This window comes from Onychomys torridus, chromosome 1 (assembly GCF_903995425.1).
Source record: "Onychomys torridus chromosome 1, mOncTor1.1, whole genome shotgun sequence".
NCBI classification, from domain to species: Eukaryota; Metazoa; Chordata; class Mammalia; order Rodentia; family Cricetidae; genus Onychomys; species Onychomys torridus.
In genome coordinates this window covers 17,278,235-17,305,847 of record NC_050443.1, presented here as the reverse complement: position 1 = coordinate 17,305,847, position 27,613 = coordinate 17,278,235, and the positions used below count along the sequence as shown (strand labels likewise).

General features: G+C 54.6%; 2 protein-coding genes across 6 annotated transcripts in view; one reads left to right on the top strand and one right to left on the bottom strand.

Annotated features, from left to right (window-relative positions):
• The window catches only part of Fuz (fuzzy planar cell polarity protein), a 4,493-nt gene extending 1,625 nt beyond the window's left edge, over positions 1-2,868 (top strand). For 2 of the 4 annotated variants that reach the window (XM_036184179.1, XM_036184162.1), the window contains 7 exons: positions 22-126; positions 942-1,139; positions 1,254-1,349; positions 1,473-1,579; positions 1,660-1,724; positions 1,803-1,877; positions 2,620-2,868. In XM_036184179.1, coding sequence (XP_036040072.1) covers positions 22-126; positions 942-1,139; positions 1,254-1,349; positions 1,473-1,579; positions 1,660-1,724; positions 1,803-1,877; positions 2,620-2,828 — 855 coding nt within the window. In that variant the 3' untranslated portion in view covers positions 2,829-2,868. Of the gene's footprint in view, positions 1-21; positions 127-941; positions 1,140-1,253; positions 1,350-1,444; positions 1,580-1,659; positions 1,725-1,802; positions 1,878-2,619 lie in introns of those variants that run through there. The other 2 variants (XM_036184172.1, XM_036184189.1) reach the window with 2 other exon arrangements.
• On the bottom strand, positions 2,861-27,613 carry Ap2a1 (adaptor related protein complex 2 subunit alpha 1). Of its 2 annotated transcripts, XM_036184138.1 has the most exons (24): positions 27,387-27,612; positions 18,183-18,251; positions 17,946-18,088; positions 17,337-17,530; positions 12,695-12,824; positions 12,065-12,166; positions 10,506-10,614; positions 9,370-9,520; positions 8,760-8,928; positions 8,522-8,659; positions 8,050-8,232; positions 7,144-7,241; positions 6,802-7,033; positions 6,558-6,725; positions 6,312-6,472; positions 6,003-6,068; positions 5,697-5,753; positions 5,516-5,598; positions 5,290-5,379; positions 4,062-4,185; positions 3,860-3,976; positions 3,709-3,778; positions 3,448-3,582; positions 2,861-3,288 (listed from the first exon to the last, which is right to left on the bottom strand). In XM_036184138.1, the coding sequence occupies exons 1-24, from the start codon at positions 27,451-27,453 to the stop codon at positions 3,211-3,213; spliced, it is 2,934 nt and encodes a 977-aa protein (XP_036040031.1). In that variant the 5' UTR covers positions 27,454-27,612; the 3' UTR covers positions 2,861-3,210. The 2 variants fall into 2 exon arrangements, with proteins under 2 accessions (XP_036040031.1, XP_036040041.1); XM_036184148.1 differs by lacking the exon at positions 6,003-6,068 and having other exon boundaries at positions 27,387-27,613.

Sequence of the window (27,613 nt, the reverse complement as noted above, 5' to 3'; positions counted from 1 at the left end):
TTTCCCTTTTCCCTCCACCAGGCCAGCTACTGTCTCATTGACAGCTTCCTGGGGAGCTCAGAGCTCATCGGGGACCTGACCCAGTGTGTGGACTCTGTCATTCCTCCAGAGGGCTCTCTCATGCAGGTATTGGGGCAGCTATAGAATTAAGTGTGTCCGTGGCTCTGGCCCAGCCTTCACTCTGCCCTCTTAGCATTCTGGAATGGAGTTTTACCTGGGACTCTTTCTGAAGGAACTCTCTTCACCAGAGTCCACCCTGACCTCCGCTGCAGCCTCCTCTTCCCCAGGGCGGCCCTGCCCCTCTGCCTAATGTCCCAAGGCCTGTGTCTTCTGGTGCTCACCAACTTATGCTGACATCCATAAATCAGTTTTAACTTTCTCCAGGGTCTCAGACAGCCTAAAACTTTCCAGGTCCCAACCTTGAAGGGAGCTCTGCCTTATCTGGGCAAACCCCTGTCTCCCTGTCTTAAAGTTCTGTCCCTGGTGGCAGTGTGGCACGACCACTCAGAGCTTCTGTAGGCCAAACTGTAGATGCAATTGTTAGAGTTGTTGGCTTTACAGGGCCTCCTAGTGCAGGCCCGTCATCCTGGCTACTCTAGAGGCTGAGAAAGAGGATGAAAAGTTTAAGGCTGGCGGGACAACTCAGCAAGCACCTGACTCAAAAATTCAGTGTGGCTTGCTTGGCCGTGGAGGCGCGTAGCGCAAGCCCAAGGCCTTGAGTTACATTCCCGTTACTGAAGGGAAAAAAGTGCTGCATGGTGAATTGAGCACGCTCACTGAATGGGCAAGTTCAAGCGTTCCTGTTCACGGAGGGCGTGACACAGGAGCGTGGCAGCTAACATACTGGAGTGTCTCCCGTGGCCTTGTGGCTGCTCTTCCACCCCAGGCCCAGCCAGGGAGGTCCTTCCTTGCTTATGACTCCTAGTCTGACCCCTCCCCAGGAAACCCTCTCAGGGTTTGCGGAGGCCACGGGCACAGCCTTCGTCAGCCTGCTGGTATCAGGCCGAGTGGTGGCAGCCACCGAGGGCTGGTGGCGCCTGGGCATGCCTGAAGCCGTGCTGCTCCCCTGGCTGGTGGGGTCTCTGCCACCACAGGCCGCTCGCGACTACCCGGTGTACCTGCCACACGGGAGCCCCAAGGTGAGTGAGTGGGCGGGGCCGGGGCGGGGCCTCCGGGCGGGCGGGGCCTCCGGGCGGGGGGCGGGGCCTCCGGGCGGGGGGGCGGGCCTAGCCCCACCCTACGCCCCGCCGCAGGTCCCGCACCGCCTGTTGACCTTGACGCTGCTGCGGGGCCTGGAGTTGTGTCTGCTGTGCGGGCCGCGCCCACCCCTCGGCCAGCTGGACCCACAGGTGAGGCGGACTGTCGAGCTGCTGCCCCCCACCGTCCGGGACACCCCTCAGAGCCACCCGAGCAACAGTAGGCACCGACTCCCTCCCCACCGCAGCCGGTCCTCACACCCGTCACCCCTGCAGCTGTTGGAACGCTGGTGGCAGCCGCTGCTGGAGCCCCTCCGCGCCTGCCTGCCCCTGGGCCCTAGGGTGCTGCCCGAAGGGTTCCCGCTGCACGGCGACATCCTCGGGTAAGGCTCGGTGGTGGGCCGAGGGTGCGGCGGGCCACGTGCCCGTCAGCGCCCCGTGGCCTGACAGTGCCTTTCCCCAGCCTGCTGTTGCTCCACTTGGAACTGAGACGCTGCCTCTTCACTGTGGAGCCTTCACCCGATAAAGGTGCACAGGGAAGCGGTGGGTGGGAGGGCCCTGAGCCAGAGGCCACCTAGTCACGCTGCTCTGCTCGTTTTCCTCTAGAGCCTTCCCCTGGGCAGCGCCGGCGCCTCCTTAGAAACTTCTACGCTCTGGTGGTCACCACACACTTCCCAGCAGGTCAGTGGCAGGCATGAACACCCTGAAACAGAGAACCCAGCATATGCCTGAATTGCCCTGGGCGATCTTAGTTCTTAATTCTGGACCCCTTCTCCAGCCAGTGCTTTTACAGTAAGGACTGGTTCTGGACTCGGCATTTTGTCCCACACATGGAATTCCAGCCCCACTGTGGGCCAAGGCAGACTAACCATGAGTTTGAGGCAGGCCTGTGTTATATATAGTGCCTCAAAAGAAGGAAGGGTTACTGCTCCATCCTCAGAGGCAAGGATGGTCAGTTATGTTGATCCAAATGCCGAGCAAGGCTAAGTGGCAACGCTCGATCCGTCCGGACTCCTGTCCCACTCCATGGTGCCGAGGGGCATGAGGATCCCAGACTCCACAGTGGGAAGTTGTCCCAAGAGACACAGGCAGGGATGGACAGAGATCTCACAAGTGTGCACACTGGTAGAGGCCTGTACTAGGTAGAGTAGGGGTGGTCCTCAGGAAGGTAACAGCACTTATGTCAACTCTAGGCTAGGACTGTCTGAGCGCTCACATGCGTGCTCGCGCTCGCTCTCTCTCTCTCTCTCTCTCTCTCTCTCTCTCTCTCTCACCCCCCCCCCACACCCCACACCCCCCATAGGGAAACAGCAAGGCTAGGTGGGAAGAGGATGTGGGAGGTGCTGGGACCTCTGACTGAACTGTGGCTTCCTAGCCACAGCTATGCTGCTCACCATAGCCCTCCCTCCCTGTGCTTTCCCAGGGCCTGCAGAGAAAGAAGAGGATGCAGGCAGCCCAGCCCAGAGGCCCAGAGCTTGCTATCTGGTGCTGGGACCGGGCATGGGGTGGCGGCTGGTGGCCTTGCAGCTCGGACTCCGGCTGCTGTTGCTGATGCTGTCTCCTCAGAGCCCCACCCATGGGCTGCGAGGCCTTGCCACCCACACTCTACAAGCCCTCACCCCGTTCCTTTGACCATCCGGGGTGGGTGTCAATAGATGGGGTAGTAATGTTAGCCTCTCTGTGTTTATTCGTTCACAATGGTGCACGGACCCGGATGGGGAGAGGGAGGGAGGGCGACAATGGGGGAGGGGAGGGAAGGGGGTACCAACTTCTCCAGCCCCTCTCCCTCTGTGCTCTGGGGGACAAGGGAGGGAGGGTGCTTCCCTTGACCCCCCCAATGTAAACAGCAGCAGATGAACAAAAGTAAAGATACAAAGGCCAGAGGAGCCCCCAGGCATGCCCCACCCCAGGGTCTTCACTGTCGCCACTGGAGGTCTCCTCGCCGCCCTCCACCACAGCCGCCTCCATCCCAGGGCTGCCTGGCACCGGCCACATCCCAGGGCAAGTCCAGGGCTCAGAACTGCTGGGCCAGCAGCTCACACAAGTGACGGGAGACAGGCTCTTTGCTGGTGCGCAGAGTCAGGCGGTACATCTGTGTGGAGATGGCAGTCACATGAGCCGAGAGAGCCCACGAAGGGGTACAGGGTCAGAGAGGTGAGGTAGGTGAGAAGGAAGACAAGTGAGGGGCACAGGAAGGAGGGTCAGGTGCAGGGAGTGTGGGCTCACAGGCAGGCCCTCCCTCAGCACTCACCTGGGCCTGGGCGTTGGGCTCCAGCCGAAGCAGGCACCCCACCTGCAGGGCTTTCGTCTGGATGATCCCAGCACCCACAAAGTTCTCAGGGTTGGGGTCCACATTGTCCAGAAGAGCAGAGCCAAACCCCAGAAGCTAGAATGGGGTGGGTATTGAAGAAGCAGAGCTGAGAAGCCTCCAGACTATCCCAGGTCAGACCCTCATGGGTGAGGACTGGTCCATCCAGTGGCCAGCACCCCGTAAATGCCCAGCCTCTCTCACCTTGGCCTTAGTAACTTCAGCATCCATGGGGTGGTTGGCTTTGAAGATTTTCTGTGCCTCCTGCAGGGGGCTGGGAGGGTGAAAGCACTGTCAGGCCCAGGAGGCCCCGCCCCGCCCCCAGCCCCGCCCACCCCCCAGCCCCGCCCCTCACAGGCTCAGCTGCTTCCAGCGCTGGAAAAAATCCTGGGCGGCCATCTCTGTAGGCTGGAAGAATTTGTTGATGGTCACTGGGAGCTTCAGAGTGAGGGACTGGGCGGTGCCACCGTACCTGAACAGATGAGAAGCAGCTCAGCCAGGTCCCATCCCTGAAGCCCCTGCCTCATTGCCCACTGCCACGTCCTTGGCTCTCTCACCTGAAGCGCACGGACAGCAGCGGTGGTGTCAGGAAGTCCCGCAGACACTCAATGTTGAGCACCTGCTGCACCTGCGCACCCCCGTCCACCTGTGCAGCTACACGCTTCGTCTGCACCGCCAGCTGTGGCCCGGGGTCAAGGAAGCTGGCCAGGGACAGAGGCGGCACAAGCTGAGGGCGTCTTGGGGCAGTCCCAAGCCCGGTACACCAGAGGCTCTGAGGGCCAACCACAGACTCCCCTACATCTAACTCTCACACTCCTTCTCCTGGGACATCGGGAAACCTAGGAATCTCCTTCTGGCCTCCATACCTGGCTCCAATGGGTGACTAACCTCATGGACCATGATGGGCAACACAGTATTTTCTTAGTCTCAAGTGCAAACTGGGTCCATGTAAAATGTCCTGGGAAGTCAATGGAACCATCCACCATCAGAACATGTCTGTCTGAGTAATTAGTGTCACCATCTGGACTCAGGCCTGACCCCATGTCAAGAACATGTATGTGCCAGGCTGGCTGGTACCTATACCCTACCTGCCCTGCCCTACTTCAGACCTTAGAGCAGTCTTCCCTGGGCTCTGGAAAGCTGGTGGACGAAGCAGAGGGTGGAGGACTAGCTGTTCCAGCCTCACACATGTGGACTGAGGAGCATACAAGGGAGAGGGGCCTGGTTCTGCCATATACCTCCCAGAGCATCCCAGGAGGCTGGGCTTACCGGTGCACACCTAGAAACACAGAACTTGGCTGCAGAAGCAGAAGGCTCACCTTGAATTCAAAGCCAGCCCAATCTGTAGAGTGAGTGGAGGCCAGCCTAGGCTGCATTATACAGTTTCAAAAACAACGAAAGGTCCTCACAAGCAGAAAGAGGGAGAGCTACTTTTTCTGGAGAGTTAGGAAGCAAGTCACTCAGCTGTGGTACTTCAGTGCATGCAGCATCCCTGGTTAACCTGAGTGCAGGAGCCCCTAGCGCCATGGCATGAAGCCTCATACAGAGCACATCAGCAAAGGTAAGGTGCTTGGCAGGGGCAGTCAGGGTGCTGGAAGTCATACATCCTGTACACTGGGTCCTGTCATCTGTCCCTGGGTAGAGGCCTAACTACTATGCATAGTCTTAGAAGTAATATATGCCTAATTCATAGTGAGGGCTGAACAGTTACAGACCTGAGTGTCTGCTTCCCAGGGGCCTACAGGGGTAGGTTGGGGCACTATCAGGGGCAAGAGCAGAGGATATGAGTCTGGAGGTCTCCAGGGTGGACCACGGTAGGCGAGAAGCTCTGGAACTGCACAGAAGTCTTGTTGCCATAGAAGAGATACATTCGGCCTGCAGCGGGTTAGGTGAGGGTTCCATCCAAGCTCCTCTGATCCCATCCCTGCCATCAGCCCAGCCAGGAGATGCTGCCAATAACCCACCCTTCCAGTAACCCCCCTTCCCCAGCCTCCAGGCCACCAGGACACACCCAGGTTCTGCCGGAACTCGGACTTGACTCCAATCTGCAGCAGCTGGTTCTCAAACAAGACCCCACTATTCTTACACACGAACCTGGCAGGGTGATGGGAGTCAGGACGGTGGGCTCCTCACCGCCCGTCCTTATGTTCCCCAGCTGTCCCCGCTCTCCCGCCCACCTCTCCAGAACTTACTTATGCAGCAGTTCATCCGCTTCCGGGATGGGAGGGCCTATGTCCTCAGGACCTGGGCTGGAGGAGAGGAAGAAGTGAGATTCGTAAGGGACTGGGGGTATAGGCAACACTCTCTAGGAAGGCAGAGTCCCCAGGACCCACAGGCCAAGTTTCCCCAGAGACCCTCAGGAATGGGAGTGGGGCCCTGGTGGAGGGGTCTCCCATGGACCCCAACTTCCACTGTTTTCTAACCCGTCAGTCAGCAGAAACCCCTGAAGCCCACCCTGGAGACATCCATCAACCCCACAGCCAGAGGCCACCCCTTACTCAGCAGCTGGAGCTGGGTCAGCCAACAAAGTCATGGGGCTCTCAGGGGCAGGGGGCTCCAGCTCGCTGGGCCATCCAATCCCAGAGGAGACAGAGAAGACAGGTGTGGTAGGCAGCCAATCCCAGAGAGGCAGCAAGAGGGCCAGGGAAAGAGAGGCAAGAGGGATCAGAAGGAAGAGTGGGCTGAGATACAGCTATGGGAAAGGACAGCACGGGGTCGCCGGGGCAGCAGAGTCCAGAGTGGCAGCCAGAGGCTAGGGACAGGAGGGAGATGGAGGGGTGGGACTGAGTGGGACAAGGACAGGGTACCTGAGGAAGGCCTCCTCAGGTGTGGGCCCCAGGCTGGGCTGTGCACTGGGGCCGTCAGAGAAGACATCCACCAGGAGGTTCCCACCTACAGGAACTGGAGGTGCGGCAGGGGGAGGGGCTGCCCGCAGCCCCAGGAGGTCCGCGGAGGGTGAGGGTGTCGACTGCAATAGCGAGAGGGGGTGGGTGAGACAGGGCAAGGGCAGAGGACCCAGTCTGGCCGCAGGACCCGTAAGTGCGCTCGCTCACCACAGTGCTGGGGGTGGGCTCCACACCCCCATTGATGTCAGCGTTGCTGGCGTCCCTGCGGCTCTCGTCCAGGGCGCTGGCTGCCCCAGGGCCCTTCTTGCGCTTCAGCTTGGCCAGGATAGATGACTCACGCTCAGGAAATGGAGGCATTTCTTCTAGCACAGTGGCCTGTGGGCAGGAGAAGAGTCAGGGGGCACTTACGACCCGAGAGGGCGGTCCCAAGGCCTGGGGCGTGGGCTCTGACCAGAACATCAGTGCTGGCCACAGAGCTGAGGGTGAGGTACTCCACTGCCCGCTGCTGTAGCTCCACATCGGCATTGCGCAGCTGGGAGCCGGCACGCAGGACGCCCTGGATGGTGGCCTTGGTCTCGGGGAAGAGGTTGATGAACTTGATGTAGGTGGACAGCAGCAGGGCCCGAGTGGCCACGCTGCACAGGTGGAACTTGGAGTGCAGGAGTGAGAACTGCACGGGCGGGCTGTGGAGGAGGCGAGGTCAGCAGGCGCGCCGCACCCACACTCCCCGGGGCAAGGCTGCACTCCACCCCGAACGCCATCACTTCTCTCCCCCAGAATGAGGCTCCCTCACCTGGAGCGTGGGTCCCCAGCAATCAAGTTCCCAAACTCCCCAAGGATGTAGCCACCGACCTTCACCATGTTCTCATGACAGGCTGGGGCCTGAAGGGCCTGTGAGGGAGCAAGGGAGAGCAGTGTGAGGACAAGGATAGGAGTCCCCTGATCTCTGCAATGTACACAGGTCATAAATGGGGAGACTGAGGCATAGGGAAGTTGTCGAGTGACTCTAAGATCTCCCCCACACACTGTGATTTCAATGCTTGAGCCCCAGCTGCCAGCGATGTCTGGAAGGTCCTAAAAGCTGTGGGAGGGGATCTACCTGGAGAAATGAGGGTACTAGGGAATGTGTTATCCTTGATTATTTCCTGGACAGCCATGAGTAGCTTCCACCCCACGTTCTGTGCATGCCCGTATGCAAAGTTACGAAGATGTCAGGTGTCTTCCTCAATCATTCTCCACCTTGACACAGGATCTCTCACTGAACCTAAAGTTCCATTGTGGTTGACTAGCTGGCCGGCAAGCCCCCACAGTGCTAGATTATAGTCACACAGAGGCATACTCAGCTTCTGCATGAGTACCAGGACTGAAAACCAGACTCTCACACTTGCACAGCTGGACTACTTAGTGCAGCCCTAGCTACACATGCTGCTGCCCCAGCTGCCTTCCCTGCCATGTGAAAACTTTACTTCCCCTGTGAAACACTACACAGGGAGTAAAGTGGCCAGTTCTCCTGGACAAGGACCAGAACACAGGGGCGTGACATCCACGCTGTGGCCTCTTCACAACAGCAAGGACCCAAGGTTGCAGGTCCCTTGATGACTCAGGATGCAAGACCCTGCTGGTGGGGTATATCATTGCCTGGATGCTTTTGATTTTGGTGGCCGGGTCCCACCATGGGGTCAAAGTGAAGGATGCTAACCTCAAACACTGTCTTGGCAGCATAACCCTGGACATCGTCACGGTTGGTGACAATCTGCAACACTCGGTACCACACCTCCTCGCTCACATAGTCGCCTGCGATGCGGATGAGGTTGAGGATGGTGTCCACATACCAGCTATAGTCTACTGCATACTTCTCAGCCAGGATGGCCACCTTCAATACCTATGGCAGAAGGTGGTAAGGTGTGAGTGGACCATTATGCCCACAGGAGGGGTCTTGGATCTGTGATCACTGTTGACCCCATCCTAACAACCAAGGCCCCTCCCCAGTCTCATCCCATAGACCCGGGATTCCTAACTTTATTCTTCTTCCCTTAGACCCAAAGGTCCAGGCCCCAAACTCCTCCCAATCTAAGGGGTCAGACCCCAGCCCTCCCCGTTTAGACTCTGTGGTCCAGGTCCTGGCCATCCTCCCTCACATCCAGCTGTCCAGCTCTGGCCCCTGGACTCACGATCTCCTCTCGGATGGCATAGTCTGCAGTCTCTAGGTACCGCAGCATCTCCGACACAATTTGCTTGGCATTGCTCCGGTCACACATGGCATACAGGAGGTCGGCTGCCCTCTGCCTCACACTGACATCCCGCTCCGTCTGAGGAAGAAGAGCAAGACCGAGATGGGGTCTAAACTGCACTGGGCCCACTGTGGGCCACCAAGCCCCTGGCCACTCTGAGTGGGGCAGAGGGCTGCACCTTGAGGGCATTAATGACGGTATCAATGTGAGTCTTGACGGCCTCATGGGAGAACTCAGAGCTAGCCAGCGTACACATGCTCTCCAGGGCCAGGTATCGCAGGTTCGTCTCCCGGTGCTGCAGGAACTGGCCCAGCTGGTTACAGGCGCGGACCAGGAGGTTGGGCTCACTGCCAGGCACAAGTGAAGTATAGATGGAGATGGGACATGAACTGATCCATCTCATAGCTCCCTGAGGATCCAGGTCCTCACTTCTGCTCACTCCAACATCCCGTTCTGACCCTCCTAGGAACCCGGACATCTGGGATCATATGCACTGGAGTGGAGAATACAGCCAGCAGAAACTAGCCCTGATTTTAATCCCCAGTATGCAAGACTGAACCCACAAAGATATGCAGCAATTCTGCATCTACCTCAGAGGAGCATTTCACACCTCTGTTGCCTTCCTAGCAAGGATCCCAGGCCCCAAACTCCTCCCTTATACTGTGGGGCCCTGCTTTCCTTCCTCAGATCCAGGTGTTAGATGCCAGCCATCCTTCCTCAGGCATATCCTGTTCTCTTTCCTCCCTCAGGCCAGTGGCCCTGCCTCTGCACACCCCTGCCTGCAGCACCTGTCATAGTGGATGATGAGGCTAATGGTCTCAAAGAGGATAGCGTTCTTGGCGTTGGAGTGCTGCACCTTCTTGGACTTGGGGGGCTCCTGGGCTTTGTTGAGCACAGTCTCGAGACACTCCACGAGCCGTCCTTTCACAGCCGCATCCTCTGGGGAAAGGGAAGGGAAGTAGCTGAGCTCTCCGCCCAGTCCCTGGAGCCTGCAGCCTGCTCCAGCTTTCACCTTACCAGGCTGGGCCTCTGCCTTCTGAGGTAGAACATTATTTCCAGGTCTGGGCTCCCACCCACTCCCCTCTTATGAACCTGTTTCCTCCTCTGCTGCACTGATGCTCGTTAAGTTTCTCACACAAGTATGGAAACTCCAGGAGTCTTCCCCAGAGCCACCATGGAGGTCAAGCATTCCCAAGGAGCTAGCCATAGAGATCAAGAAGCTGACCCTCGGGGTTGGGGATTTAGCTCAGTGGTAGAAGCGCAAGGCCCTGGATTTGATCCTCAGCTCCAAAAAACAAACAAACAAACAAAGAAGCTGACCCTCAACTGTCATCCCAGAAGGGCACTGCACACTATCTGGGTACCAGGGATTATGAGGGTTTTCATTGTTTGTTTGGAGTTTTTAAATTTTATTTTATTTTTTAATTTTTGAGACAGGGTTTCTCCATGTAGCCTTGGCTATCCTAGAGCTCACTCTGTAGCCCAGGCTGGCCTTGAACTCAGAGATCCACCTGCCTCTGCCTCCCAGTGCTGTGATGAAAGGTGTGTGTCACCACCGCCTGGCTCAAGGGTTATGAGTTTAACAGAACAAACTCATCGGTGTCCCAAAGTGCCCCACTGCCGTCGAAGGCAGTAGCCAGACAGCAGCTGCAAGAGACAGCTGCCAGCACTCTAGTGGAGGCACCCGGGCCAGAACTCCCTGCTCTGGCCTCGGCCCTCTCTTCTGTAAAGCATGCATGGTAACTAGCTCTCCCACAGCAGAGGGCTGTGAGAAGGAAGGGGGCCCAAGACAAGAGCATCACCCCAGGTGATGAGCAGGGCAGAGCAAAAGGCTGCCTGCCCCATCTCGCTCACGTGGCCTCCCATGCAGTCTGGACCTAGCCTGGCTCAGGAGTGGACACATGCTGGTGGCCGCAGGCCTTACCTGGTGGTGGGTAGCTCTGCAGCAGCCGCAGCAACTTTACAGAGAGCCAGGGGGCAGGGACGAAGTAATAAGTGTAGTCCTGGAGGTCGGTGGAGGCAGAGGAGACAATCTGCAGAAGGAGGGAGTGATGGGCGGGAGGAGGGCCCTGTGCCCTGAAGAGACATGTTTACAGCAGGGTTGCACCGTAAGAGCCAAGACTACAGAAGGGGAAACCAAGGCCTGAAGGTAGTGTGGCCTGAGCACGGGATCAGAACTAAGCCTGAGGTTGGTGGAACCCTTTTCCTTCTTTCTGAACAGAGTTCCACTAGATAGCCCAGCTGGTCTCACAAAACCCTCCTGCTTCAGCTCCTGAGTGCCTGCACTATGCCCCAACACCTGGCTCTGAATGTTCCAAATAATGCTGCTAACAGTGGATCAAAAGTCTCTGCCAGTTCCTTGCGTGTGGCAGTCCCTTGGGCTCTGCCTCCTCCATTAGCCTTTACTACCCAGGTTCCTGCATCTTGAGTACTGCAGGAAACTACTGAAGAGTCTGGAGCTCGGTTTGATCTTAGGTCCCAGGTCCAATACAGGTCTGAAAGGGACACAGTCAAAGATCGAAAGATCACGACTGTCTCTTCTCAGGGTAACCTCCTTCTCCACCTTGAAAAGCCAAGCACCAAGCAGCCGGGCGGTAGTGCACACCTTTGATCCCAGCACTGGGAGGCAGAAGCAGGTGGATCTCTGTGAGTTCCAGGACAGCCAGGGATACACAGAGACCCTGTCTGGGGGTGGGGAGGGGGGTGTCACAGGGTGGGACAAACAAACACACACTTTCTCCAGGAAGCCCCCCACAGCACTCTGACAGTGGCATGACCATGTCTCCTCATCCCTGTTCCCTCCTGGGCCTGCACCTGCACATTCAGATGTGGGAAATGATGGGCTGGGGACAGTCTGAACGGTGGGTATAGGTGTTCCTTTGGCCCAAGGATCTGAGACACTTCTGACCTCCAGACAATAGTTTGATTTCCCTGAGTTTCCCTTTGGTTAGCACCCCTGAGAAGCTCGCCTGGCTCCTAGACAGGGCTAGATCTCCATGAGGTGCCCGTGATGCCCAGCTCCCTCCATGACACACAGTCATCTTGGCAGTCTGTGACTGAGTCACCACCCTGTCACTCTCCCCCTTCCCAGGACAGGGGCTCTGCAAAGGCTGATCCAGACGCAGAGCCAGGCACACAGAGTCGCGGGGTGCTTTGAGGCCAGCGCTGGTGGTGAGAGGCGAAAGAAAGGACAAGCAGAGAGGAAAGAGCAGAACAAGCACAGAAAGGAGGGAAGACAGCTTTGGGCGCTTGGTGGCACCCCAACTCCTTATCCACAATAGCCACGCTACACACAGCATTGGTGTCAGCCCCTGAAGCACGTAGGAAAAGAAGCTCAGAGAAGTGAAGCCACTTTTCTGCAGCTGCACAGCCTGGGAGAAGCCACCACAGAGGCTTTGCTTGTAAGCACAGGCTGGCTTGGCGTTCAGGGAAGCGGGGAGAGTGACAGGTGTCATAGGTACACTAGGGTGACAGCATACTCACCCGGCTCAGGCGAGACACAGCCAGTGAGATACAGGTCTTGAAGTCATCTGGGTTCTTCTTACAGAGGCAGGTGATAAGGCTGACAGCGGCTGTGACCACTCCCTGCAAGGAGCTCAGGCATGAAGGCCCAGGCTCATGGCCAGGATGAGGATGGGCAAGGGCAAATCCAAGGACATTCCAGGTAGGGGGCAAGATACATGCAAGGGTGATTGTGCTTCAGGGGAAGGGTAAAGAGACCTCACAGATGAGATTTGCGGACCTGGGAAGGCCCTGACATGGGGGTAAATCACCTCAAAAGTAAGGAGCACAGTTGGGGTACCAGGAGTCTTAGGTGGGGCAAGAGTCAGGTCTTCCTTAGACAGCAGGTAATGGCCTTGCTAGGGGGTCTCTAGGCTCAGAAATATGCAGGATTTTTTTTTTTTTTTTAAGGAGCTGGGTCAAAGATGGGGACAGTCCCTGGCAGCAGCCAAGGAGATGTCAAAGAGGTAGGAAAGTTTCTAGAAAAATCAGGCAGGTCATAGGCACTGGGGACACAGTAGCTAGGTTGGAATGTCACGGGGTTGGTTCCTAGCATCAGGGAAGAGGTCAGGGCAGGGGCTTCAGGCATTTGGGGGCATCTGGGCACCTCACCATGTGTTGATCATTGAGCAAATGCACTACACGTGCCGTCCACTCGCCCATGGGCACCAGGTCAGGTGAGGCCTTGTAGAGTCGAAGCAGGCATAGGGCTGCACTTTGCTTCACGCTGTCCATGCTGTCTCTGTGGGAACAGTGCAAAACAGTCAGGGCTACTTGGATCCAGTGCACCCGACTTCCCAGGATAGGACACAGGCAGCCAGGGTGACCTCAAAGCATCTGGACGCTGCCCTGACTGTCCCAAGGCCTCTGTCTCATCATCCACAAAACAACTGGCAGTACCAGACAGAATGTGTAGGCTGGCTCTGCCCTGTATCCTGAGCGCTTGCATGTGCCCTGCATTGCTATAGATTATGAAGGACTGGCAGAGCAGACACACTGGCGAACAGACCTCACCAGTAACTGCTGAGGCAGAGACAGAACAAACCAAAGGAGGAGAGGCAGGAAACGGTTCTCCTTGGGAGTCCTAGAGGCCCAGAGAGGCCCAGCCCTGCCCTGCCCTGCCCATCCAGGATTCCAAGCAGACAACTTCAAACTTTAATCAGGGCTTCAAGAGCCAAGGCTGGCCTTCAAGTTCTGATTCCTTTGTCCCATCTGCCCGCCCAGCTATCTCTCAGCTCTCTGGGTTTATTTCTACATCCTGACTGAGGAGAGGCATAAACCACCACACAGGTTTCTACGGTACTATGGATGGAGGAGCACTTTGGGTGTACTAGGTGAGCACTCTGCCAGCGGGGCTCAGCCCGGCCTGCTTCCATGTCCCACTCTTGACTGAAGGACTCCCTTGTTCATTTCCTGGTCAGTAACTCTGAAACTAGACGGAGGCAGACAGACCAAGGTGCTGCTCAGGCTGGGTGCAAACTGCAATACATGCAGCAAATACATGTAGCAAAGATGGACACAGATGTGAGTCCAGACCCAGAAGACTTCAGGGGAACATGGAGGAAGAGAGTGAGCCAGAGGCCATGGGATGGCTTCTGTGGTATGCTGCACATACCTGGTGCACACAGATTCAAAGAGCACACATACACATAAAGATGAATAAATAAGTATTTTAAAGGAGTGATAAGCAGGGGCTGGTGACACATGCCTGTCATTCTAGCCCTGAGGAAGCTGGGCTGGGCGACAGTAAAATCAAGGAGTCTAGACTACAGAGGGAGTTCAAGGTCAGGCTGGCAACTGAATGGGACCTCCCCCTTTGAGACAGCCTCTCGCCATGTAGCCCTGGCTAGCCTTGAACTCAATATGTGTATCAAGATAGCCTCAGATTCACATAAATCTGTCTACCCTCATGCCACCATGCCAACAAGACAGTGTCACCTGCCAGGCGGTGATAGCGCATGCCTGTAATCCCAGCACTTGGGAGGCAAAGGCAGGAGGATCTCTGTGAGTTCGAGGCCAGCCTGGTCTACAGAGCGAGATCCAGGACAGCCAGGGCTACACAGAGAAACCCTGTCTTGAAAAACCAAAAAAACTAAACAAATAATAGAAACTGAATTTTGCTGACAGTGTAGCACACTCCTGTACTCTAGAGGCTAAGTAGCAGGAGGAGCAGTTCAAGGTTATATTCAGTTACATAGTGAGTTCAAGCCCAACCTGGACTACACTGGACAATCTCAAAACACAAGCAAATCAAACTAAAAGCAGACAGTGATCAGAATGGGTTCCTAGTGAGAGCCTGTTGCAAACTTTTTGTTTGTTTGTTTGTTTTTAAGACAGGGTTTCTCTGTGTAGCCCTGGCTGTCCTGGATCTCACTCTGTAGACCAGGCTGGCCTCGAACTCACAGAGATCCGCCTGCCTCTGCCTCTCTGGTGCTGGGATTAAAGGCGTGCACCAACCACTGCCCAGTGAGGTTAAAATTATTAACTAATCAATTAGGAGACAGGATCTGACTACAGTGCTGCTCAACCTGGCCGTAAAATGCCCCTTCTCTCGCCACCCCCCAACAGAGTTTCTCTGTATAACAGTCCTGGATGTCCTGGAATTTGCTTTATAGACCAGGATGGCTTTGAACTCCCAGAGATCACCCTGCCTCTACCTCCTGAGTGCTAGGATTAAAGGCATTTGCCACTGCCCAGCTATGACCTTGAATTCTTAATCCTCCTGCCTCAGTTTCCCAGTGTTGGATGGCAGGTCTGCAGCAGCAACAGGACTTTCATCCTTTTCCTACTGTAGGTCAGCCTATACTCTGGGTCACCTCAGGACCTGCCTTCAGGCTACTTCCCTTCCCTATTCACAGCCTCTCTTCTTGTGTGTATTGCACATATATGGGATATATTTATATAGGCAAAACATACACACATATAGGCACAACACTCATACACGAGACAGCGAGTGCTCAGCCTTGCCTGGCTTGGATCATTTCAAAGGTGACCCAGGCAGGGTAACACAGGCGCAATGGTGCATGCCTGCAATCCTAGCACTAAGGAGGTGGAAGCTAGAGAATCAGTTCACGGCCAGCCTGGGCTACATGATGTCCTGCCTCAAACAAACAAACAAACAAAAAAACAGGCTGGAAGCCAGCCTTGGTTGCTCTGTGCCAGAGACAGAGACAGGTTATTTTGTACACAGTTCCCAGAGGTGTTTATTTCTAGGTCATCCACACTTTGATGTGTGGCTTCCCACAGCTTCTACCTGGACAAGCTTTTCTTTGCTCCCAGAGGCTGCAAAGCTTCCCCAGATCCCAGAGGCCTTCAAAGCCCAGCCTATCTGAGTCCTGTTCGTCAGGGTTGGCTGCTTCTGCTGGCCTGTGTGTGCCTCATTAACTGGCTAGCTCAGGACACCATTAACCAATAGCCTCTTGCTCCTTTGTCCAAACTAAAGTCTTTCCCTTTTTTTGAGACAGGGATTTCAGGCTGGCCTCAGGCTTGTTCAGTCTGCCTGCCTCCTACAGGCTCCACTACACCCAGATCGGCCACACCTGTCTACACTGCTGGAAACAGAAACCTCACCTCTGGGCACAGCAGCCACGGTGCTTCTTCTCAAAAATAACACTGCTTCTGCTGTCCATCTGCCTGACACACACCAGTCACTTCCACTCCTGTGGGAAGCAGAGGCAGACTCCCCAAAGTCTCTCCATGCTCACTACACTCCATCCAGAGACTCCCTGGTAACCACACACCTACACCCTGAGCCTTGGTACCTGCTGGGCCTTTTGTGAAAGGCCCTCACATCCTCCAATGATCACTGACTCCATTCTAGTGCATTACACATCACCCCTGGAGAACCCCTGACTTGTTAATTAAAGCCTTTTTCAGAGCCAGAGAGATGGCTCAGCAGTTAAGAGCACTTGCTGCTCTTCCAGAGGACAACTTCGGTTCCCAGCACCCATGTCAAGTGGCTCTCAACCTCCTGTGACTCTACCTCCAGAGGACCCTATGCTTCTGGCCTCCAAGAGCACCTGCACTCACTTGCACATACCCACACACAGACAAACACACCTACACAGTGATTTAAAATAATACCGACTGCTCTTCCAGAGGACCCAGGTTCAATTCCCAGCACCCACAGGGCAACTCACAACTGTCTGTAACTCTAATTCCAGGGATCCGACACTCTCACACAGACAGACATACATGCAGGCAAAACACCAATCAACACTCATAAAATAAAAATAAATAAATTACTTAAAAAAAGAAAAAAAGAAAAAAAGGTGAAGTCACTTTTCACCCACCCTCTGGTGTGCTCACTACCCTGTGTATTTCTTCTTTCACTAGGAAAAAACTAATGAGCAAAAAATTGTTCTGGGCTAGAGAGATGCTCAGCTGTTAAGAACACTGGCTGCAAGCTGGGTGGTGGTGGCGCATGCCTTTAACCCTAGCACTCAGGAGGCAGAGGCGGGCGGATCTCTGTGTAGACCAGTCTGGTCTACAAATCGAGTTCCAGGATAGCAAGAGCTGTTACACAAAGAAACCCTGTCTCCACAGCCCCCCGCCCCAAAAAAAAGAATTAGTTTTGAACAGGGTCTCATATAGCCCAGGCTGGCTTTGAACTCCCTAAGTGTCAGAAGATGACCTTGACCTTCTGCTCCCCTTGCCTCCATACCCAGCGCAGTGCTGGGGATCTTGTGTGGGCCAGGCCAGCATTCTACCAGCAGAGCTCCAGCCCCAGCCACCTGTGCATCTTCTTCAGTACCCTGGCAGTTGGGAACACAGGTCTACTTCCATTGCCGCCTCGGGAGTCAGAGCCGTGTTACTAATCGACGTTGACTGCTCAGGGAACAACAGCCCAGAAGCTTCCTGCAGCAGGCAGGTCACACAGGGCCACCACTGACCCAGCTAGCCTGAAAATCCCGCCTTTTCTCACCCAGCAGAAGCTGCAACCACTGGGAAAAGCTTCTTGGCTGTGACCACTGAGACTGTCCACCTCTGGTGGTGGTACCATTGTCACCCATCAGTGCTGCCGGCACAGGGGAGATGCTGTTTCTTGAAGGAGATAGGGATGAGACTGTCACTTCCACAGGAGACACTAATGGTGTGCATTAGACACATGGCCACCAGGTGGGGACAGGCCCTTCCCTTCCGGGCAGCCTGGGACATGGTCGAAGGCCCAGGGAGAAGGACTTAGGCAGTGCCACAAACAAAGCTGGCTGTTAGTTCTGTTTCTGCCCTTTAGCTGTGGTCCCCAGTGCCTCACCCAGCCACCAGGATTCGGGGAATGTCAGCAGCAAAGGCCTCGCCCATCTCACGGCTGCCCACGTTGGCGATACAGTGCAAGGCCAGGCACATGAAAGTGGGGTTGCGGCTGGCCAGGTCATTCTTGATGGCGTTGTTGATGAGCCGGATCAGCTCTGAGTTCGAGTTCACCAGGACTGAGATGAACAGGTACCCCTGGGGGGTAGGGAGGGGACAGCTGGGAGCCTGTGGCTAAGAGGCACTAGACTAACATGCAGAAGTATAGGCCCTAACCCTCCTTCCCTCAAACCCGGGGATCCAGACCCCAGCCCCCCCTCCCTGGGCCCCAGCACCCCCCGCCCCGGCCTCTCAGCACCCCCCGTCCCCTCCCTGGGCCCCAGCACCCCCCGCCCCGGCCTCTCGGCACCCCCCGTCCCCTCCCTGGGCCCCAGCACCCCCCTCCCTGGGCCCCAGCACCCCCGCCCCGGCCTCTCGGCACCCCCCTGTCCCCCTCCCTGGGCCCCAGCACCCCCCTCCCTGGGCCCCAGCACCCCCGTCCCCTCCCTGGGCCCCAGCACCCCGTCCCCCTCCCTCGGCCCCAGCACCCCCGCCCCGGCCTCTCGGCACTCACTATCTGCTTCTCTGTGTACTTGTTGGAGCTCAGGAGGTTCACAGCCTCCATGTGTCCAAAGTCAATGTCATGGCCCAGCAGGAAGATGAAGAGCAACTTACACACATACTTCTTCTTACTGTAGCCGTCTAAGGCCTTGTCCCCTGGGGCAGAGGAGGGAGAAGGAGCCACATATAGGAAGACTTGCAAGTACTCTGGGCCCGGCTCCCTCCCCGAGGCTCTGGGCTACCAGCCTGCCTTTGAACTTGGAGCGGATGTTGGCCAGTTCCTTGTTGATCCTCTTGATCTCAGCCTCTTTGCTCTTGCCTGTGGAGAGAGGGCAAGGCATGTGAGGCTGCATTCAGCCACCAGCCCTCACTTCCCCTGCAGGGTCTGGGCTCAAATGCCCACTCCCCACACCTCACACTGGAGCACTCCAAATGCCCATTCCCCATTCCTCACACAGTGCCCCACTGGGAGCTTGCTGGTCTGTCTCCAGGCAGCCACCAGTACATGCTTTCTGCCCTCCTTCCTCCTCCTCCTAGTGGGCTATGAACTACAGGGTGCTGGGGTTGGGTCTGGAGGGGTCTGCATCTCTCCTGTCCTGTCCCTGCCTTCCCTAAGCAGCAGCACCTGATGATGATCTATCTCCCAGCATGACCTTCCTCTTCACCCCTAGGTCTATGCTGTCCCTAAACCTCTGCCACGACACAAAGACTCCCTTTATGATGCCAGGCCAGAGCTGTCTGGTGTCCCAGGCACCCTGTTCCGTGTGCTGCCTGTCTTCTGGCTACCCTCACTGCCACTAGAGCCCCCAGGGCCACACCTTCAGATGTCACTGCACACTCAACTCCTCTAAATAGAACCCTACTCCACACAGGGGACCTCCAGAGCATGTCCCTGCACTGTGACACTCCATCAGGACCTCACCCAAACACAATCTGCACTTTCACAGGCTCCTCTGGCAGCCTTCTCTTTGCCTCCTTCCTATCTATCCCTACACTCTGGGCTATGGGACACTAGCTTCTGCCTCCAGCCACCTCCTGTGTTCTATCACTTTGGTCTCACTCCTGCAACTTCCTCAGAGAGATACTTTCCATTCCCTTCTGTACAAGAAATTCATTATTATAATTATTATATTTTTCATGTGTATGAGTATTTTCCCTGCATGTATAACAATATACCACTGGCATTTCTGGATGAATGGAGGCCAGAAGAGGGCATCAAATTCCCTAGAACTGGAGTTACATATGGCTATAATCCACACGAGTGCTGGGAATCAAACCTAGATATTCTAGAAAAGTAACAAGTGCTCTTAACCACTGAGCCATCTCTCCAGTCCTATTATTATATCCTGAGAGTCTCACTATGTAGCTCAAGCTGGCTTTGTACTCAGGATCTTCCTGCCTTTGCCTCCCAAGTGCTGGAACGACAGGCCTACGCCACACTCCTAGTTCTTGCTGTTCTACAAGCGCTGGCTGATCTTCCAGAGGACCTGGTTTCAATTCCCAGCACCTACATGGTGGCTCACAACCATCTGTAACTTTAGTCCTGATGCCCGCTTCTGAAGACCAAAGGCACTAGGCACATAAGTGCTGCATACACACAAGCAGGCAAAACATCCAGACATGTTTTGTTGTTTTTAATCTAAAAGCCGAAGTATGGCATCTCCAAAAGAGAAAGCACAAGCCAGACATGGGTGGAGATGTCATCCTTGCTACTTGGGAGATCAAGGCCAGCCTGGACCAGAGTGAGTTCAAGGCTAGCCTGGGCTACTTAGTGATGCTCTATCTCAAAATAAGAAGTAAAAGAGCTGAAGCTGAATGGGAAAGCTCCAACCTATGATCACGGCACTCTGGAGGCTGAGGCAGAAGGGCAGATATATGCTCTGGGCTAACCAGAACTACACAATTAACTCTCTCTCAGAAAGTAAAAAGTGAAGGCTGCCAATGTATCTCAATTGGTCGAATGTTTGCCTCGCATACACAAACTCCAGGTTCCATCTCAGCACTGCGTAAACCAGTGCGGCGGCATCCCTGGAATCCCTAACTACAAGTGGGGACAGGAAGCCAGGAGTTTAAGGTCTTCATGGCTAAGTCCAGGCTACATGAGACCCTGTCTTGAGAGAGAACAACTGAGTGGGACTGGGGGCATGGCTTAGTAGAGATCCCTTGCATGAGGCCCTGGTTAGCATTCCCAGTACTAAGGGAAAACAAAAAAGGCAAAGGCGGGCCTACAGAGAGAGTTCAGAGGCTGGGGACAGCTCTGGAAGTGCTGAAAATCACAGGAGGAGCAGCACCAGAGGGCACGAGACAGCCGCGCCCTGGCAAGCTGGACTGTGCAGCACTCGGGACAGACAGGCAGTAAGCCACCCATCACAGGTGGCATGCAAATATGTCAGAGTCAGAAAGCAATTCTCACTCATAAAGAGGTCTCTTCCTCCCTTCCTTCCTCCCTCCCTCCTTCCCTCCCTTCCTTCCTCCCTCCCTCCCTCCCTTCCTTTCTTTAAGATGGTCTATGGGAGGGAGTCAGCTATGTAGCCTTGGCTGTCCTGGAACAACTCACTATGTAAAGGAGGCTAGCCTCAAACTCACAAAGATCTGCCTGCCTCTCCCTCCCAGGTGCCACCACACCTGGCATGAAGGGATTTCTTGAGTGGGCTTGGGACTGAGTCACTCCTGTCCTGCCCCTGGAGTTTTGGTTTGGTGGAGTTATAGCCAGGGACAATGGTATGTGGTTTTGCAGAGGCAAGCCTTGTGGAGAGCTGGAACTGCAACAGGGGAGGAAGGCTTCCTGGTTAGGAACGGAGATGAGGCGGTGGAAACAGCAGGCAAAAAGGCTTGGGGCGGGCAGGTAGGCGGCTAGGAGGACAAGAACTGGGCTCAAGTCATCAAAGGGCTGGGGTGTGGAGAAAGGAGGGTCCGGAGCAGCAGGGTCATCTCGCTGCCTGAGGTTATCATCCTTCACATAGACCTCCATGGAGGTCTACTCAGCTTGTAGTTTCCAGCTTGGAGGTACGTGGGGGTGAGGACTTCTGTAAACGGCTAAACAGAGGTACCAGCTCAACAGAGTGCGTCTGTAATTACCCTCAAAGGAATCTGGGCCAGCCTGGCCCTGCCCCGGAGGACCCTGTGTGCCTTCACGGAGAAAATGCAAAAGCCTGGACCCCAACTCCTGTGGACCCTGCTCAAAGTCAAGCAGGTATTCAATGCTTCCAGCCTCTGGATTGCCATAAAACTCTCATGGTTTTGATCCTTCCATGGTCATGTGCCATGTGGCTGTGAGGCACTGGAAACAGGGTAGGCATGACCCTGTGTGCGTGCGTGCGTGCGTGCGTGCGTGCGTGCGTGCGTGCGTATCAGTGGACTATTTTGTGGACAAAGTTCCCTCCCCTCCATCACCTTTATGTGGAATCGGGATTGAACCCTGGTCTCCAGGCTTACACAGCAAGTGTCCTTAACTGCTGCGCCTCACCAGCTCTACTTTATTTTGTTTTGTGTGAGACAGGGACTCATGAAGCCCACACTTATACTGAACTTGGTTTTAGCCATGTGTGACCTTGGACTTCTGATGGCCCCCTGCCTTTTCTTCTTGGTGCTAGGATAACAAGCCCGTACCAGGACACCCGGTTTCCATATTCCCTCTGGACCCCAGTACTGGTGGGAAAAAGACTGACTTATCCGTTCATCCACTTACTTCTGCCTGCATCAAGCACCCGCTGAGGCCTCCCCAGGGCCAGGACCTGCAGAAGGCAGAGCTGAGGATGAAGAGGGTAAAGCCCCAGCCTTGATCCCAGGACCGACCGAGGTAAAAGTCACTACCACAGCAGATCTAATTTGGGACAGGATGTGCTTCCTATGTGGTAGCTTTGAGCAGAGGGAGTCAGCACTCAACTCCAAGGCCTTTCTCATGGACCTGCTCCAAAAGAACAGGGATTTGATAGCACATAGCCCCAGCCCTGCAGAAGCAACTCCCCTTTGATAAGGCTTCCCTGTTCTGGGAGGGAGGAGCACACCTTCACACAGTCCAGCCGCATCATCTGTTATCCCCAGAATCTGCACTACTTGGTCACAGCCTACCTGCCCCCACATTGAGGGCTCTCTTCCTCCCAAACCTGACGCCATCCTTTCCTTGCCCATAGCTCTACTTTTCTCCTGCCATGCTCTCAGAACAGATATTAGCCCGGTCCCTACTCACAACTCCTGATCTCAGGACCTTTGCACCACCCATGGCTTGACTCACTGCACAACACCCAGAATGTCTTGTGAAGCAGAGCCCAGTCAGAACCCCATAATCCCCCCACCACTAGGCTTACAACAGGTACACATGTACCTTTGTTTAAAATAAACAAATACTAGATATAAATCACAAACCTGTTATCTCAGTACTTGGGAGGTAGAGGCAGGCAGGTCAGAGGTTGAAGGTTATCTTTGTCTACATAATGAGTTCAAGGCCAGTCTGGGTTACATGAATCTTAGAAAACCAAAAGCTCAGAAAAAAATCTCAATTAAAAGCTGCACACTGTGGCTGGGCAATGATGGCACATGCCTTTAATCCCAGCACTATGGAGGCAGAAGCAGATGGATCTCTGTGAGTTTGAGGCCCAGCCTGGTCTACAGAGTGAGTTCCAGGACAGCCAGGGCCACACAGAGAAACCCTGTCTAGAAAAACAAACAAACAAACAAAGCTGCACACCGTGAAACTCACCCTATTAAATTCTTTGTTCACAGAACTGTGTAACCATCACCAGCATCTAATCCCAGAATATTCTCTTTCACACACACACACACACACACACACACACACACACACACACACACAAAGAATATACACCTAGGCAATGGCTCTCCATCCATCCCAGCCCTGACCCCACTATCCCACTCATCACTGGCTTCCTCTGTAGACCGGACTCTTCTAACATTTCATCCACATGGAATCCTCGGACTGGCAGCTCTCACTTGATAAAGCATAGCTGATGTCCACCCTTTTGAATTTATTATGTGTATTATGGATGTGTGGACACAAGTGTGGAGGCCAGAGGACAATTTGTACCAGTCATTTCTCTCCTCCTACCATGTGGGGTCCCCAGGATCAAATTCAGGTCATCAGACTTGGCAACAAGCGCCTTCACCTGCTGAGCCAGCTTGCCAACCCTGTTATGGTTTTGCTTGTTTGTTTGTTTTGGGGCGAGTTCTTGCTGTGTAGTTTAGGCTGGCTTCAAACTTCAAACTGTCCTGCCTCAGTGATATCAAGTGTGAGCCATGATGTCTTGTAGATGGACACGGGGGCTACTCAAGATGGAACTCGGGTCATACATGCTAGGAAAGTACTATACCTCTGAACTATGCACCTAGCCCTTCTCGTGCCTGCTTTATTTATTTATTGACAGGGTTTCTTTGTGTATCCCTGGCTGTCCTGGACCAGACTGGTCTCAAACTCAAGAGATTGCCTGCTTCTGCCTCCCCGAGCTCTGGGACTAAAGACATGCGCCACCACTCCTGGTGTGTATATTGAGTGTTTTGCTATCATGTATGTTTGTGTGCCATATGTGTGCAGTACCTACAGAGGCCAGAAGGAGTCAGATCCCCTGGAACTGGAGTTACTGACGTTTGTAAGCTGCCATGTGGTGCTAGGAATCAAACCCAGGTTCTCTGGAAGATCAGCCAGTGCTCTTACCTGCTAAGCAATCTCTTCAGACCCTTTCCCACCCAAGACAGGATTTCTCTGTGAAGCCCTTGAACTCTCTCTGTAGACCAGGTTGAACTTGAACTCAGAGATCTATGGTCTCTGCCTCAGACACTGGGGTTAAAGTTGTGGGCTGCCACCCGTCTCAGACCCTACTTTTTATTTTAAGACAGGATGTCTTTAAGTTGCTCGAGCTGGTTTTGGACTCAGTCTCTAACACAAGGTGACTTTATATTGTGATTACTTTGATCTGTGTATGCATGTATGTAGGTGTGCACCATGGTGTGCACGTGGCAGACAGAGGACAACTTGTAGTTCTCTCCTTCCACCATGTGATTCCATGAACTGAACCCATGTCAGGCTTGGCGGCAAGTGCCTCTACCTCCTAAGACATCTAGCCAGGTCAAGGCTGACTGTGAACTTGAAATCCTCCTGCCTCAGCCTCTGAAATAGCTGGCATGACAGGCCTCAGCTCCAGTCCTGGCTCTGTTTAAATTTCTTGTCTGACTGCCTCAGGCCACAAAGACACATTAATCTGTGACAATAGTTGTGATCTGCTCAAAGAACCTTCTCTCCTTGGGGTCACAGCTGCACAGGAGCATACTGTCTTATTTGCCAATGTGTCCCCAGTGTTGTCTTAGGATTGAAACACACTAACCACTCAACACATGGCTGCTGGGCCAAGGAGAGGACAATGCTTGGTGGGGCAGCAGAGGCCGTGGATAAACTCCCCACAGTCTGACCCAGCTTGTGTCTTTGCTCTGTCCCCTGGCTGCTCTCTAGGGCCCTGCAGGTGATACCTGCCTATCTTCTCTTTCCTTCCCCCAACCACAGCACAAATTCTCTTTGCAAATCCTTCAAAGCTGACCTAACAACTGACCAATCCTTTTGTTTTATTTGGGTTATTTTATGTGTATGTCTGGACATATGAATTGCACGCGCCCTTGTAGGCCAGAAGAGGGTGTGAAATTCCCGGAACTGGAGTTATAGGCAGTTGGAACACACTTGATGAGGGTACTAAGAGCCAGACCCACCAGCTCTCTACAAGTGTTCTCAACTGCCGAGCCATCTCTCCAGCCCTGGCGGTGTTTTGGTTTTTGAGTCAAGTCTTGCTCTGGAGCCCAGACCATCCTCACAGTCACCACGCAGGAGCTTAGCCTTCCAAATGCTAGTTGTCAGGCTGCAACTCCAGGGCTTTGCTTCTGCTCACGTCTGAGCAGTCCCTTTCTCCACTGGCCACCTCTGGAGCCTGGAGGCCTGTGACGCCTTTGATTTGGTTCCCAGCTGCTACCCTAACTTCTCCAGTCCATTCTCACAACAGCCAGAACAATCATTCAAGAGTTTTGATTTTCTTCGTGAGACATGGTCATGTCTAAGCCAGCCTGAAACTCACCACCCTCCTGGCAGTGCATTTCCAGTTTCTAGAGGACACTGTGAGACACTGCCCTCCTCTGCTCAACACCGTCCTAAAGCTCTCAGTTTAGCCACAGATGGGCCACAGTGCTCAGAGCCCTCGCCTCCCTGTCTCCTCTGCCTCTGCTCATGTTCTATGCTTACATGCATCTCAGGACCTTTGAACACATTCTCTTCCTGAATGGACGCTATTCCTCCAACCCAGCCCTTCCTCCTTGCTCCTCATCCTGGGTCTACAACGCCAGCCTCCACTTCACCTCTTCAGCCCAGCGCTCCCTCTTCACAGCGCCAGCCCCTGGCAGACTACACTGCATTCCCTTCTAGGAATGGATGCTCCAAAGAATGTGGAGGTTTGTTTTGTTTTGTCTTGTGGTGCTAGGCTTGGAAGCCAGGACCTTGTTCACACTAGGCAGGCATTCTACCATCAAGCTACGCCCTCAGGCCTTCACTGAGAGATATAGGTATTCTACTCTGCTGAGCCACAGTCACAGCCCAAGACTAGGAATACTACATAGCTGTGACCCCAGTACTTCAGATAGGGACAGATACATAGGAGCAATCGAACAGTATTCACCAAATAAAGGAGCAAACAAATCTCTGCAGGCAACATGCTATTAGGAATAGAGTTCAGATGCAAAAGCTAAGCCCCAAGGGGCTAAGTAGGTGCAAAGGGCCATCCTCCCAATAGTTAACAGAGATAAAGCACACCCATTTATATATAATTTATTTTTGTTTTATATTCATTGTGTTTTGCCTGCATGTATATCTGTGTGAGGGTGTCAGAAGCTCTGGAACTGGAGTCACAAACAGGAATGAGCTGCCATGTCGGTGCAGGGAATTGAACCCTGGTCCTCTGAAAGAGCAGCCAGTGAGTACTTTCAACTGCTGAACCATCTCTCCAGCCCCAAGCACACTCATTTTTAACAGTTACCCATGCCAAATCTATAACTCTTTCTAGCTCCACCTCTGTTCACTGGGTCCAAAGCCTCTCTCATCTAAGGGAATACACAGCTTCTCGCTATCTTCTTTGCTGACACCTACTGTGTTCACAATCCTCCCCAAGTAATTCTTCAGATCCTAGCCAATGCTGCCAGCAGCTATCAGAGCCTAGCCTAGGGCTGCATCATGTGGGCCTTGTTCTGCATCAGCCCAGCCACCCTTCATTAAGAAGCCATCAACAACCTCTCACGACAGATGAAGAAACTGACTGGTGAAGTCCCTCATTCAAGGTCACATAGTGACGGGAGTGCAGTTGCAAATACAAAGCCGGGTCTGGCCTACCACATCCATGGATGAAACCTCTGAGGGCTCCTGGCAGCTCCAGACACCAACATCTGCTCCCAGGAGTTGTGAGCTGACCAGCAGCCAGCCCATCTCATCATTATAATCACCCTTCCTAGAAGGGATCATGGCCCCTGTATTGCTGTGATAAGCTAAGGAAAGCTTGAATTCCAGCCTGCCTTGTTCCCTGACCCCTTTCCTTCCCCATGGCACACACATCCCCTACCCTCAGCTTCCCAGATTTCTCCCCTAGAGTTTTCAGATGCCTTGCCCTCCTCCTAAGGGTCTGCCTCCATCATGAACACTCGCTCTGTAATACCATTCCTTCCCAGGCCCTGCTGGTATCTTGGGTTTCCCCATGAACCTACACCTATAACCCCTCTTTCTTGTATGTAGCCTCTCAAATGCCTTCCATGTCTCTTAATCCATCTTCCATCTAGAGTCTTTTCATACCTCACCCTCTGCTGTCTCCCATTTCCATCTCTGGTCCTCTGTCCCCCCACCTCATCATCTCTGATCCCTATGCTGTCCCTCCACTTACATTCTGGTCCCTCTGCTGTCCCCTCACCTTATGATCTCTGGTTTATCTGACCCCACCTTATCATCTATGGGCCCTATGGTGTCACCCCCACCTTATCCTATCTGGTCCCTCTGCTGCCCCCTCACCTTCTTTTCGTCCCTCTGCTGTCCCCCATTTCTATTTCTGACTCCACTTTATCACTCTGGTTCTCCTGATGCCCCCCACTTCCATCTCTAGTCCTTCTACAGTTCCCCCACCTTATCATCTCTAGTCTTTCTGCTGTCTCCCAACCTTATCTTCTCTGACCCCTGGGCTGTTCCTTAACTTCTGGCCCCTGGCCCTAGGTGGTCGCCCGCCTCCCACCTCTTCTGCGTCTCTGATTTTCTCCACACAGGCTCAGGATGGCACTGAATGACCTACCTAGCCCGTTGCTCTATCCCCTCCACCTCCTCCCGGCACGTACGCCCGCGCTGCCCCGGTCCTTCCCGTGAGGACACCCCCGCGCTCCCCCGCTCCCTCCGCCCGGTCCCCGCGTGACCCCCGGGCCCCGGTCATGAGCTCACAGTTCCGGATGTCGGAGATGAACACGGCAAGCCCGCGCATGCCATCGCCCTTGGATACGGCCGGCATGATGGCGGAGGGCTCGGCTCCAGGCCTGGCCGAACGGGCACGGGGCTGGCTGGCAGTACCGGGCGGAAAGGACCCCAGGCGGCGCCGAGGAGCCGGCCGGGGGAGGGCGGGCTGGCGGCGGGCTGGCTGCAGGCCGACGCCCCGCCTCGGACCCGCCCCT